At 43.6% G+C, this 14,472-nt stretch overlaps 1 protein-coding gene across 1 annotated transcript; it reads right to left on the bottom strand.

Moving 5' to 3' along the window:
- Positions 1-1,037: 1,037 nt before the first annotated feature.
- On the bottom strand, positions 1,038-5,380 carry LOC308653900 (olfactory receptor 2T1-like). The gene is made up of 2 exons (XM_081302673.1): positions 5,265-5,380; positions 1,038-2,174 (listed from the first exon to the last, which is right to left on the bottom strand). Exon 2 carries the CDS (start codon positions 2,141-2,143, stop codon positions 1,187-1,189), a length of 957 nt encoding a protein of 318 aa, XP_081158799.1. The 5' UTR covers positions 2,144-2,174; positions 5,265-5,380; the 3' UTR covers positions 1,038-1,186.
- Between the last annotated feature and the right edge of the window lie 9,092 nt (positions 5,381-14,472).

The following is a 14,472-nucleotide window of genomic DNA, read 5'->3' as shown; positions in this document are numbered from 1 at the left end:
CCTATGATGACACTTCCACCTGGACACTGCAAATTGAGCAAAGTCACCCCTTTGCCCCAAGAGTGAACTCCTTGTATAGGCACATGATGCACTTCTCATGGCCTGCCACATGTTTTTCGGGGGGTGCTGAAATGGAACCCAGGGTATGATAGGTGAGCACCCCACCACTGAGCCATTTCCCAGCCCCTGCCACAGGCCTTCTGTCCTCAATTGCAGCATCAGTGGGGGATGGAGAGGAACTTAGCTGACCTCTATCACCTGGGCAGGTTAACTGGCGATCACTTAATGCACTTGAAATGTGATTTGCCATCTCCCCAGCCCAAGCTTGCATATTTCTCCAATGTTTTGAGACCCCTCCCACAGTATGCTCAGTGCCCTCTGGGAAGTGCCTTTTGCATTCATACATCAGCTGTAACTTATCAGATAAATCATTTTCATTCATGTTCTGCAAACAAAAATTAAATGCTGAATTTTTACTGGAAATAATGAGCACCTAGTGATTGTGGTGCAGACAATGACCACTGGAGGAAACTGTCCAGTGGCTCTTCTTACCACCTATGAATGAGCCCAGAAGATTCTCAGAAGATGATGTTCCTCTTCTCTTTCAACAGTGAGCTAGACTTACATCCGATTGTCGTAGATCTCAAAGAACCATCTTCCCTCCTGTACTCCCTTTATTTATTTAGTACCAGGGATTAAAGCCAGGGCCAGTTAACCACTGAGCCACTCTCTAGCCCTTTTTTATTTATTTCATTTTGAGACAGGGTCTCACTAAGCTGTTTAGGGGCTCCCTAAGTTGCTGAGACTGGCCTGGAACTTTCCATCCTCCAGCCTCAGCCTTCGTAGTTGCTGGGATTACAGGCAGTGCACTCCTCGCTAATGCCCATGCCATTTGCGATTCCGAGTGGTTTAATATCCTCCAGAAGGTAAAACCCAGGAGAAATTTTCCAACTTTAGTTTCTGGAAACCACTGGGTATTTATTTTGCATACATGTGAACCGAGTAGGACAAAAAGGAGGTGTAAGAACAGAAAAAGAGCTGAGAGAGGAAAGTACAGGGGACACACTTTCAAGTTAGCTGCTTTCCTCCTGCACAGCTGAACCCTTCTCTCCAGTTCATTCCTGCAGGGGGAGCGCGGCCTCCAAGCCAGGGTTCCCATTGCCATCCGCAACACCAGAGCCGGCTGTCAGAAGGCCTCTCGGGACACTCTTTGAGAGCCCCGGAGTCTCCGCAGGGCCCTCTGCAGAGCGCCGGCCACGTCCTTGTTCCTCAGGCTGTAGATGAGCGGGTTCAGCATGGGCGTGAGGATGGTGTAGAAGACGGAGAAGACTTTGTCCTGCGCTGGCTGGTGGTAAGCCTGGGGCACCATGTAGGTGTACATGGCGGCCCCGTAGAACAAGGTCACCACGATCATGTGGGAAGAGCAGGTGGCGAAGGCCTTCCTCCTCCCCTCGGCCGAGCTCATGCGGTGGACAGCGGCCAGGATCCTCGCGTAGGAGGCGACCACCACCGAGGACGGCGTCAGCAGCATCAGCACGCAGCACGCGTACATCACCGTCTCATAGAGCGCGGTGTCCGCGCACGCCAGCCTCAGCACCGCGGGCGCTTCGCAGAAGAAGTGGTCGATGTCCCGGGAGCCGCAGAAGGGGAAGCTCATGGTGATGGGCGTGAGCAGGAAGCCGTCCAGCGAGCCCCCCAGCCAGGAGCCCGCGATGATCAGCCAGCACACGCGGCGGCTCATGAGCACCGGGTAGCGCAGCGGGCTGCAGATGGCCACGTAGCGGTCGTAGGCCATGAGGCCCAGCAGGAAGAACTCGGCGCCCACCAGCGTCAGGTAGAGGAAGTGCTGCGCCGTGCAGCCCGCGAAGGAGATGGTCCTCTGGCCCCGCAGGTAGTCCACCAGCATCTTGGGCACGATGGTGGAGATGTACAGCATGTCGATGAGCGACAGGTGGCTGAGCAGGAAGTACATGGGTGTGTGCAGGCGCGCGTCGGCACGGATTAGAAAGACCATGACCCCATTGGCCGTCAGAGCCGTGAAGAAGACGACACAGACGACCGCGAAGAGGAGGCCCCCAGTCTCCTGGGTGCCGAACAGCCCCCCGAGGGTGAAGTCAGCGAAGGACGCGTTGTCCCCTGCCATTGAGGCTGCAGTGGCTGGAGTAGCCCAACGTCTTCCAGGTAGAAGGGTGGCATTTCCCAGGGGATTAAACCAGAACATTCGGATTAGTAGTCAAGCATCAGACTTCTAAGAGATGGAAGAAACAGTCTAAAATGGCTTTCTTAATAGTTCAGAACTGATAAGCAACAACTAATCTGTATCAGAATGTTAATCTATACTGATTTTTAGTAAATTTGATCATTATTAAGCCATAAATTCACTAACTATATTGGACAAGATGTCAGCAGATACTACTGTATAACGATAATACTTGTGGAACAGTACATAAAGTTGTAACCCATGCTCTGCGGCAACTGAGTGTACCATGGTTGTTGCTCCCTCTGTGTCTGTGTGTGTGTACACATGAGTGTGAGCACACATTAGTGCAGATCAACTGGGCCCGTTGTTAAATGCCCCTCAGTCATGGTCAGCATAACCATCATCTTCAAATCGTCTTTATCTGCCTATGAGTTGTCTGTCTGCCATTTAGCCACATGGGTGGTAATCTCCCACTCTGTCCAGGAGTCATGGTCTACATCTCAAGGGTCACAGGAGTCATGTTCTACATCTCGAGGGTCACAGGAGTCACAGGCTATATCTTGAGAATACACTTAGTGTAAGTTCACTCACGTTGTGGGCAAATTGTGTGGGATGAGTGAATGGGGGAATGTGAATCACTCTTGCAAATTCAGATGCAAAAGGATCATCTACTATAGGAGACTATTGCTCACTTTTCTTTGTTTATTTTTAAGACATAAATGTTAATGTTAATTTCAGGATAATGAGGAATTGATATTAGGATTGAGAAGCATGAGAATTAGCAATTAGTGCTATCAAGAATGATTCAGAGTAAATACACAGGGAAATACATATTGAGCTATAAATCACATGCACTTTTGGAAATTTTAATATTTTAAGTATTTCTTGATTAGGAAAAACTGAGTGTGTCTCTTGTAATTTCAGGTTTTGATGAAGAAAAACAAAGAAATCCCTTATGAAAGTAAAGAATGGCCTTCCATGTGTTTTAAGGCTGAATGCATGACAGATAATTTTTCTGAACAGAGTTAATTTGACCAAACTAATCCATGGCTCCTCTAAACACTCCAAACCTGTGTTGGAGAGCCTCCGAGTCATTAGCACTGAAGCACACCACTAAACAGTATTGACACCATTGTGAAATCACCCTGTGCAAAGCTGAGCTGAAGGATCTCCACACCTGTTGGCTCTTTGGTCTGCAATCAACCCAGGAAGTGAGGAGTTGTAAAGCCCCTCTTCCACCAGTAACATAGTGTCAGCAGCAAACCATCAGTTAGTGGGGGAAGGGTGCCCTGAGTGGTCTCAGTTCCCTCTGTGTTCTCACCCATCACACAGGACAATAGCTAGATAGAGACTGCAGTTATCAAGTAAAACATGACAGCCAAGTGGTCTATTACATTTTTAGCTATATGCAATTGAAACAGAGTCCCTTTAATTTTATTTTTTATTTTTTGGTACTGGGGATTGAACAGGGACACTTTACCACTAGGGTGCATCCCCAGCGCATTTTAGTTCTTATTTTGAGACAAGGACTCACTAAGTTGCTAGGCTGGTCTTGAACTTGCCTTCCTCCTGCCTCAGCCTCCCGAGTTTTGGGGATTACAGGCATGCACCACTGTACCCAGCTAAAAGTAAAAGCAGTTTCTGACAATTGTTTCTCTGTATCTGCTAACGTCCTCATGATGAGAGCCAAAAACTGAAAAACTAACTATGGGCAGCCAGGAAACTGAGACTGCCATGATGTCTGGCCAGCCCAGCCAAACTAAATGTCAGTACCTGGAACTCCTGGCTTTGGTTCTATTAAGTTATGCTTCTATGGGACCAAGGAGAAACGACATAGCTGCTTCTCCCTAGCTTTGTCAAAGTGCACAAAATTCATTTTTTCCTTTTGTAACATTTTCTTATGCAGATGGTTAATTGAATCCTGCCAATAGGATCCAGGCAGGGTCCCTGGCTGGGCTCCAGATAACATAATCATTCAATTGATCAGTGAAAATTATTCATAATTGAGAGATTCCATAAGTTATTTTAACCAGAACTGCTGTTTCTTAAGAGTGCAAACAATGTTGACCACATTTATTTAATTTTTCTAATTTTATAATCTTTAGTGCCAGGTTTCATAAATTTGCTTGATACTAGGTACAGTTTTATAATTATTTTCAATCGGTCTTATTTTCTTTTTGCATTCTCTAGCCATCATTAATGGAGCCCATTATAATACATATGTGAAGGGAAATGCTGTCCACTCATGGGATTTCCTAGGCTGCAGTCTTGGTTCACTTAACTCCTATCATACACTAAAACCTCAATAACACAAAGAACTGAGTGTTGTAGTATAGTCAAATGCCATTCTCTGCTCTGTTCCTACACACTCCTAAATATTCTTTAAAACTTTTTCTGCTGTGCCTCCTTTTTCTATGCCAGCTTGCTGTGTGTGCCTAGAGGTGAAATGCCAGGGCTAATTCTAAGGGCTGGTCCTTCCTCCAGCTTGGCAGTCTTCTGTTGCTTGCTCACAGAGGTCTTACTTGTCAGAGAGCAGTCTTCCTCAGTGTGAACTGGGACTCTAAATCAAATACCTGGTTAGATCATACACTCTGGGGGAGCATAGGATCTGCACTGGGTGAAAAGCTGGGTGTCAGCTGCTTTTGATGTGGCTTAGTACTTAAGAATGTATCAGGAAGCATCTGGAGTGAGCCCCTTTACACAGGATCCACTCCTGCAGTCAGGGAGCAGACGTGCAGTGAGACAGAATCACATTAGATGAACCAAGTTCTTCTGTTGTGACACTGATGAATCCTGTGGCCTTGGACTACCCTCAAGCACTATGAACCTGGTACCTGCTCCTATTAGGTTGGGATCACAAAATATTCAGGCTGATTTAGGATTAAATTAAGAAATTTTTAGCTACAGGTGAAAATATTTCCTACAGTTGAAAGTAAAATGTCAGTGTCATACATATGTGTGTGAATTATTTCAAAACTATTAGTAAATATGTGAGAGTCCCCAGTCTCTTCATTGAAGCAATCAACATATGCTACTAAGATGCATGGATTTGAATTGCAAATACCTGCTGTTCTTCAGGTATGTAAACCCAGACAATCCAGAGAGTGAAGAAACTTCCACAGTCAGATCCTGTAACCTTTTCCACAGAATATTTCTTTACTTGAAGGAAATGGTATTTCACAGAAATTCTCAGGAAACTCAATATATTGTTATTAAGCCTGAAGAAAATCTGAATGTCTTTCAGGGGCATAGATATACTCAGCCTGCAAATAACAAGAACAAGAGAAAAAATATACAGGACAACATTGGCAAGAATTTATCTGATAAACCTCTCAGGCTGACTTCAATTACCTCTCATCACACAGTGCCACACACCAGGGGAAGGGAATGCATGTGTTCCATCCTGACACCCACAGATGGCCACTCCTGCTTCATAAGGGACACATGGCTGCTTGAGCTCCTGTGCCACAAATTTCTTCCTCCCACGTTGCTGCAATTGGAAGTTGTAAGGTCAGGCACGGGTAACCAAAAGGAGGCAGATTAAAAGGCTGCTGAACAAGGCTTTATTGAGATTCACTCCCAGGCAAGACCATCTAGTCCAACAGAGCGAGAGCGGGTCTGGGGAATCACGCGGGGCTCAGCCCAGTTGGAATTTTTATTGTGCTTAGGGCAGGAAGGGAGGGCTTGGGACAGGAAAATGAGGGCTTGGGACAGAAAAATGAGGGCTTGGGACAGGAAAATGAGGGCTTGAGACAGGAAAGAGAGGTTAATTTTGGAGTCCCTTGTCCTACAGGAGTTGGTCTGGGAAGCTTGCAGATTTCTTCCCTTTGAATGTTGAACGTTCATAATGTGAGTACCACTGCAGTCACCCTGTGTTCTTTGACAGGTTCTGCACCCCCAATTCTCACGTGCATTCATCTATGGCTTCTTTGCCAAAGTCCTCAAGTCCTGGTACTTAGAATGGTTAACTGTTGTGATTGCATCTTAAACTGCAATGTTCAGTTTAAGATGCAATCACAACAGTTAACTGTAGGTGCAGTTTTCCAGTACTGAAAAATTTCCTTGATTCTAGGTATGGTTTCATAATTACTTTCAACTGGCCTTATTTTCTTTTTGCATTCTAGCTGTCATTAATGGAGCCTATTATAATACATAGGTGAAGGGAAATGCTGTCCGCTCATGGACAGCATGAGAACATTATTTTCTGTTTTGATGTAGACACATCACATCGTTGACATGAAAACAGTTATCTTCACAGAAAAGTTGTGTAATTGTTAAAATTACAGAGTTGTGTAATTTTGAGACAAAATATAAAAACATGTTGCTAAGGTTACAGGGGACTCTATAAAACAAAACTTACCAACAAAACACAGGAACCTCGTGCACCTACACTAGGGTCAGAGAATGAAGAGACTTTTCAAAGAGAAGAGGGAGTTCTTTGGTTAGAAGAGAAAACGGTCCATTCAGAGGTCATAGTTTGTCCTCCACTTTATACTGAGAGGAATTCACAGTTGTGAGAGTCCTTCAAGGTCTGGTTCATCCAGTGTTGTCAGGGTGCAGGACAAAACACAAGAAGTCTCCAGCCTCCTAAGAATGTTGTTACATTTGCTTCCCATCTTCACAAGGAAATAGCACATAAAGGGATGGAGGGTGGTAAAAGGAAAAAAGAATTAAAAAGCATGAAAAAGTCTCACTTATAAATGCTGAATTCACCTGGATTTTCTGCATTAGGGGACCCTGGCATGACAGGGAGTGCTCAGAGTGAGAGGGGACAGGAGTTTACATAGTTTTCTGAGAAGGCACGGAGAGCTCCTGGGCCGAACAATTCTCTCCCTGCTGACCTCAGGAGCCCGAGACACACTTGTCACAGTTAATGAGCCTGGCACCCCTGGGAGTGCACAAGTAGCCTCAGGGTCACACGGGCTTTGAGAACAGCACTTCTGCTGGGCTCCAAAGTATCAGACTCTGTTTCCTGAGCACTTTATCAGAATGTTCCCTGGCAGCTCTTCCTCACAGAGAAATGTGAACAAAGGTGCTACTTAAACATGCAAATAAAGACTTAAGACTGAATATATCCCAAATTGGTTGAAAAAATATTAGCCTACATATCCAGAAAATGGAATAAACTCCAAGTAGGATAAATGCAAACAAATATCTACATCCAGACACATTGGAGTCAAGGTTTTGGAAGCCAAAGGTAAGAAAATCTTGGAACCTGTCAGGGAAAAACAATTCATCACACACAAGTGAAACCCAGTAAGATTGACATCTGACTTCGCATAACCCTCGGGAGACATGACCAGAGTATTGACAGCAAAAACCCTTGACTCCACAAAAATACTTCCATATTTCTAACATGAAGAGCAAATAAAGATATTTCCAGGAAAACAAAAACTGATAACATTGATTGTTGTGACCTCTCTTTTAATAAATACCAAAGGAAGCTCTTTGGACTGAGAGTAGGTGGCCTCAGACAGTGATCTGAACTCATACCAAAGAAAACAAAGTAGGCAATTTCATAAGTAATCAGGAGATAGTCTATCCACATATTGCATTTTCTGTGTTCTCCAAGATGCCATGAAAGCAATTGCAATAGAAATGTTCAAATTTACACTTGCTCATTGTGTCTCCTAGTTTCTTTAAAATACATCATAGGGTATTATAGGGTAATACCCAAAACAATGCTTTGTTGTGCTTATAGCATATAAAGATGTAATATGCACAACATGCTAGCCCGGGAAAGTGCCAGGCTGCATGGACCCAGGGAGGGCCAGGTTTCTTTCCTGGAACCAAGGGGACCACAGTTGGAGCAGGTATTTTATTTTTCTTTCCAAAGTTGGTTTTCTTTTTAGTCTGTTAATCTGGTGGAATACATTAGTTGAATTCCAGATGCTGAGCCAGCTTTGCATTCTTAGAATAAACCCCACTTGGTCATGATGTATAATTATTTATACATATAGCTGGACTCAGTTTGCTCATATTTTGCTGAGATTTTTGAGTCTGAGTTCAGGGGGTTATTGATCCATAGTTTTCTTTTCTCTTTTTATATTGCTTTTATCTGGTTTTGGTCTCCTGGTAATCTTGGTCTCATAAAATGAGTTAGGATGTGTTACCTCTCTTAATGTCTGGAAGAAATTGTGTGGAATTTCTTTTAATTCCTCTTTAAATGTGTGTGCATATACCTAATTCGTAACTATTGTATATCTAATAACCTCTGTCTATTAAAAACCACAAATTCATACTGATGCCTTTAATTTCAACCCAACCACAAGATTTATTCTGGCCTTCCCCCCTTTCCAAATCTGTAACTCCCCTCACCAACAGTGAGAGACCTGCCTCTCAATGTACTAGCTTCTCTTACTTTCCCAGTAAGTAACCTATCTCCTGACATCCCTGGCTACCTCCAAGGGCACCTCCATGACCTCTACTCTCTCAGCCAGATCTTTAGCCATCTGCTCAACCCCATCTCTATCCCTTAAATTACATTTTAGATAAAAATACACTTAAAATATAGTTGCCAGCAGCATCTCTAAAATTACTAATTTTAATAGTTTATTTGAATATTCTTTGAATTTTCTTCATGTGCAATCATGTCTAATAGTTTTATTTCTTCATTTCCTTTTTTTAATTTTTCTTTTCAGCATGCTGTAAAAGGCCAATGGAAGGCATAGGTTTGTTCTCTAGCTCAGAGGAAAAGTGTTCCTAGTTCATTGATTAGATATGCTGCTTGTTGTAAATTTTCTATAAGTATCTCACATATGACTTAAGAAGTACTGTTTTTTTTCTAGATAGTTAAGAACTTTAAAAATCATGAATGGAGGTTAATTTTATGGATTTTACTGTGTCCACATTTCTAGAGGTGAGCTGGTGGACTTTCTTATTATGTTAATGTGTATGGTACCTTAATTAATTTTAAAATCTATAATAACCTTGCATCCCTGAATAAACCCGACTTTCTGATAGTATATTCTTCTTTTTACATGTTGCTGAACTAGTTTGATAGTTTTAAGGACTTTAATATCTCTGTTCATCAAAAAGAGTGGCTGATTGTTTTTCTTTCTTGTGGTGCCTGACAGGTTTTGGAAACACAACTAGGCTGGCCTCGAAGACCAGTACTGTGAATTGCCCCCTCTTTTTCAGTTCACTATAATACTTTTTGTTGTTGTTTTTAAGGTTAGTGTTATTTTCTCTTAAATGTTGAAATAATTCTCCGGAGATCTACTCTGGGTCTAGCATTTTCTTTGTGGAAGGTTTTCAATTACAGATTCAATTATTATAGGAATTTGTCAGTTTTAGGATAAATTACAATTTCCTTGCATACAGTCATTCAAAATATGCTGCTGTGATACTCTTAAGATCTGTAGGACCTGTGGTATTGTCTGCTTGTATTCCTCATGTTGGTTATTGGTACCTTCTCTCCTATTGGTTAGTTGTACCTTCTCTCCTATTGGTTAGTTGTACCTTCTCTCCTATTAGTCAGTTGTACCTTCTCTCCTATTGGTTATTTCTGCCTTCTCTCTTACTGGCTATTAGTACCTTCTCTCCTATTGGTTATTTGTGCTTTTTTGATATTTATAACTTGTATCTTTATTTTGGACAATTCTAAGGCATTGTCTATTTTGTGTTTTCAAAGAGTTGAGTGTAGGTTTGGATCATATCTTTCGTATATTTGGGACACACCCACAACACCCACCCTACCATCTCCGTCCTCATCTCCTTCCACAACTTCTTCACCCGTGGAATACAAATCAGATCGCATCATTCCCTGCTCTGACAGTCATCAGAGATGGTGATCCACAAGGAGGGTGGAGAGTGAGGTATTTGAAAGGCCTTCAGGTTTTCCTGTGTCTGGGCCCCTGTGAGCCTCTCTAGTCTCAGCTCACCCCTTGCTCCCTTCTGACGCCTGTGTCCAGCCCAGAGCCTTCTTAGTTACTCTGGCCTCCCTTGCCCTCCCCTGTCTCTGGGTCTCTGTATGCTACAGTGATTGTCCTACTCACTGCTCCAGGATCAAGCCACTGCAAACTCCCAACCTCTTAAGCCAAAGCCTTCATTATGTTCTGTTCTGAGAGCCCCCTGTTTTAATTTTGTAGACTGCATGGCAATTAGTAATTAATTTGTCTGCACATTTGTTTTACTGTTTCTTTCCCCAAGGAGGTAAAGAACACCATGAAGAAAGGATCACTTATCCTGTGTCCAGGCACAGTGGCCCCTGACCCTTGTCCCTGGACACCCTCCTCCCACACACCATCCCTGCATGCACTCTCAGGCTGTGGTGTCCTCCAGGCTTGTAATGGTAGAATTGTGGGTCACACTTTGACTGCAGTGGACAGGTGGCCTCCACAGGGTCACAGCAAGAGAGGGGCAGGCTAACCAGAGGCCACAGCCAAGGTTAGCTTTCCCAGAAGAGTGCAAGTGGGGACTGCATATGGGTGGTGGGGTGTGCCAGGGGACTGAGAGTGGCTGATACTTCAGATGTTGTCCCTATCACCAGCCAAGATGCTGACACTGGTCCCCAAGCTGCTTCAATCACAGAGCCCCAATCACAGAGCTCTGTTCCATGTGTAGAAGCAGCACTTCAGAATGGGAGGGTGGGGAGTGAGTCCTGACATCACCATTTTGTTCTGCAAGACATTTGGGGGCCTGGGGGCCTTTGTACCACCTCTCACTGAATTTTAATGCTTTCATTAGTGCATTAAAGTTGTGCATAGTGGGGTTTATTTCCACCATTCATAAATGCATGTAACATAATGTGCTCCATTTCAGTCCCCAGCATTTCCTCTTTCCCTTCTCTCTTCCCTCTCCATCCTCTTCCCCTCTCTCTGGGTCTTCCTTTTGTATATTTTTGTTTGTTTTTAACTGTTGCATTATGGGTATGCATAAATCGCAGCTCATTGTGGTATATTTGAACATATACACAGCATTATCAGTTCCCAGCTCCTTCCAATCTCCATTTCCACCATCCCAGCTGAGAATTTCATTCTGAGAGTCTCTGTTTCAATATTTGTCAAGACTTCATGATCACAGAGCAGACTTGTCACAGATTCTATATTCAATGACATATTTGGGGGGGCATGAGAACACAGGGATAGGACCACACACCTAGGAGTCAGTGGGAGAAATGTTGCATTTCTGAGCTTCTGGAGTTCTGTAAGACAGGCTTTGTTCCCAGGTGTTAGTTCTTGATATTTCACCCCTGGCTTTCTAGGAAACTGGACCTTTAACTCCAGGAGTCTTTACCTCTGAGTCCCCTGACAGAAAGTTCTTTGAAAGAAGCTTATGACCTACAAGTAGATTCACAGGGCAGTTTGTCAGCAAATCCCACTGCAGTGAAGCCCAGACGGGCAAAGGCTGATTGGACATACCTCTGTGGTGTTCCTTAAGTACTTCAGAGAGCTGTGAAAATCTGTTACTGAAAGAAGAGGAAGACCCCTTAATCCCTCAAGTCCCCCACTGTGCAAGCGTATTCTGCTACCACAGCATTTGGGGTACTTCTCTGCCTACAATTACTGGCTGCTCTTTCCTAGGTTCTGGTAACTTGAGGGTAATGTCCAGCACTGCATGTGGCCACTGGAGAAATGGTCAGGGGATTGTGCAGTGACACTGAAAACACAACTCTGTTGATGTTCCAAGAATCACAAATATTACAGGAGTGTTTTTCCAGCAGTTCCAATGACTGTGTGCAGGAGCAAAGCAGTACAGGTCCAATCCAGAGCCTCAAGAAGCTTCACCAGAAGAAGTGGGGGTGTTTGGGGGAGTGATGAGAAAGAGGAGGAGCAAAGGGTCTAGAGAGTCCCATGAAGCTAAAAGAAACCTGGGTGATGGGGGAGAGGTTGTTGTAGGGACAGATGAGGCAAGGCACCGAAGACAGCAGGAAACAGTTTTATTTGGCTGCAGCCAGGTTCAGAGGGCACAGCTTTTGCTGTAATCAATCAATCCCCTGAACCTCGAGTTCAGGGAGTTTCAGAGTTTTATACCCAGCATGTAAGGGGAGGGGCTCAGAAGTTCACAGTCTGCAGAAGTTCACATAATGCAGCTTTTTCTTTCACTGTTCTGGGCATGTTAACTCTTCAAGGACAACACTTGAGAAGGGGAGAGCTTCTTCTCCCCTTTCTTTCCTCTCCCTGCCAGTTGTTATCATGGAGCCTAGTTGGTAACTTATCGTAAAAATGTAGACATCTCTGTGACGCCCAGCTCAAGGCCAGAGGCCATGTTTGCACATTTCTACAAACTACTATACTGGATATGTTTATGACAAACTAGTAAGGGGGTGTCCAGGACCTGGAGTGCTGATTTCTTCCTGGCCAGTGGCCAAGTAAACAGGGCAGCATGAAAATAGGAAGTTTATCTATATTGAACTCTTTTGCATAGACTCTTTTTCTGACAATCCTAAAATCAGCCATGGTGAAGATTTCTGGAGAAGCCCAGTTAAGACTTTTCTGTGGAGAAAGGGGGTGCCATTTCAGTTGGTGACTCCACCAGGACCAAACCTGGTACCTTTGAATTAGAAATCCAATGTGCTATCCATTGTGCAAGGTGAGTTGGACATAAACTAGGTTTATTTGACAAGATGAGGTATTGAGGTGCAATCTTTATACCCCTTCTGTCTAGCATGTGTCTGGCACATAGTGAACATTTAATAAGACACAAAGTAATTTTCTAGCCCCTGCAAGAGTGAGAAACTAGCAGGTTGACTGGTTTGATTAAAAACAACAATAACAACGTGTTTCCAACTGAAAGCTTCTAAATAATTAGAAGTCATGTAAACAAATTTACATAAACAAGTTTACCACCTGAAATTCCATGTTCTATAGCAGCAAACACTCTCACTCACAATTCCAGAGGCAAACGGATCAATCCAGACAACAGATGGCATTGAGGGGCCTGCAGGTGTTGGTTAGTGCACCAGGGATGGATGGGTGTAGTGGGTACATCAGGTGCTCAGATGAAACCCTGAAGAATGCAGGCCAGTAGACAAGCATGAGACTGGATACATACTACAGCACTAGTTAGTACCAGGGCATTAACCAGACTGTGTGCACAGAAGTCAGGCAGTGACAGGCAGTTTTCAAGTTATATACACTTTCCTAAGTTGCCTTTAATTTAAGGAGTTATTTTAATGGCAAGAGAAAGTTTTAATCTACAAGTATCCTGGAATTTAATTTAACCATTTCTCTACTGACATTCCAATGACTTCCAATTTTTGCTCATTGGGAATTATGCTAGACCACATCCCTTTGCATCTGAGTCACTGGGCACCTCTCTGATTACTTTCTTAGGACATAGTTCCAGAACTGGAGTACTGGGTCCAGTGGTACAGTGCCTATGGGAGTTTTGAGGAGTGCTGCCGAGCTTCTCTCCTTGGAGACTGTGCTGGAGACTCTACCCACGGTGGCAGATGAGGGTTGGGTGAATGATTTATATTGAAATTCATCCTCCTACATGGATTGTGTCAAGTTCCAGGTGTCTGCTGTCAGAGACGTTGTCCCTGGGACAGCTGAATGAGTTGAGAATTTAAGAGGTGCATACACTTTTGGTCTGTTCTCAAGCCAAGACAAAGGCTGAGATAGGAATTCCCTCAAATTCTGGCCTTCTCCACTTAGATAAGGCTCCACGAGTCCACTCTGTCCCTCTTGCTCTCAGAAAGAGGTGCTGTGCTGGGTGTGGGGCAGCTGACTACTTCCATTCTTTTCCATTTGTTGTCTCTTTTTTCTCCAATATCTTCAAAGTCCCTGTCTCTACTAGTGCACTCCCATTAGCTTTTAAACATTCTTGATTCTTGCTTGCCTTAGAAACTAAAGTAATTCCTAAAAAACTAAAGTAATGCCTAAGTTGTTGTGTGGTGAAGGAGAATCAGATAAAAAGGTCTATTGGTTTTTCTCAGAATCCATGACCATAAGCCACTGATGGCCACTTAATACTGTCTGGTAATGTTTGTCAATCAGTTTGCTTTCGGAATCTCCAAGATAGCTATTCTATGCCATTTAATTCTTTCTCAAGATGCTTTTTGATGCTTAGAAGCATCAAAAGAAGAATGACTTTTTTCTTACAAGGGAGCCCTGATAAGATTAAAAACAGACTTCTTGGCAAAGTCATTGAAAGCCAGAGGGAGTGGGATGTGTTATAATTTCTGTGGATGGGGAATGAAATCCTAGAATCCTACATCTAGCAAAGGTAACTTTGAAAAACAAAGGTGAAATAAAAAGTTTCCATCAAACACTGAAAGAAACTGTTGCTATCTGTGCTCATCAGCCTTGTGTCACTAGCAAATACCC

The sequence above is a fragment of the Spermophilus citellus genome (assembly GCF_964194105.1).
Source record: "Spermophilus citellus genome assembly, chromosome: 1".
Classification (NCBI taxonomy): domain Eukaryota; kingdom Metazoa; phylum Chordata; class Mammalia; order Rodentia; family Sciuridae; genus Spermophilus; species Spermophilus citellus.
Note: the sequence above shows the minus strand (reverse complement) of the source record. Positions and strands in the feature narration are given on the sequence as shown.

Coding starts and splice junctions, on each gene's coding strand:
- LOC308653900 (XM_081302673.1), bottom strand. CDS start 2,143: ATGGCAGGGGACAACGCGTCCTTCGCTGACTTCACCCTCGGGGGGCTG.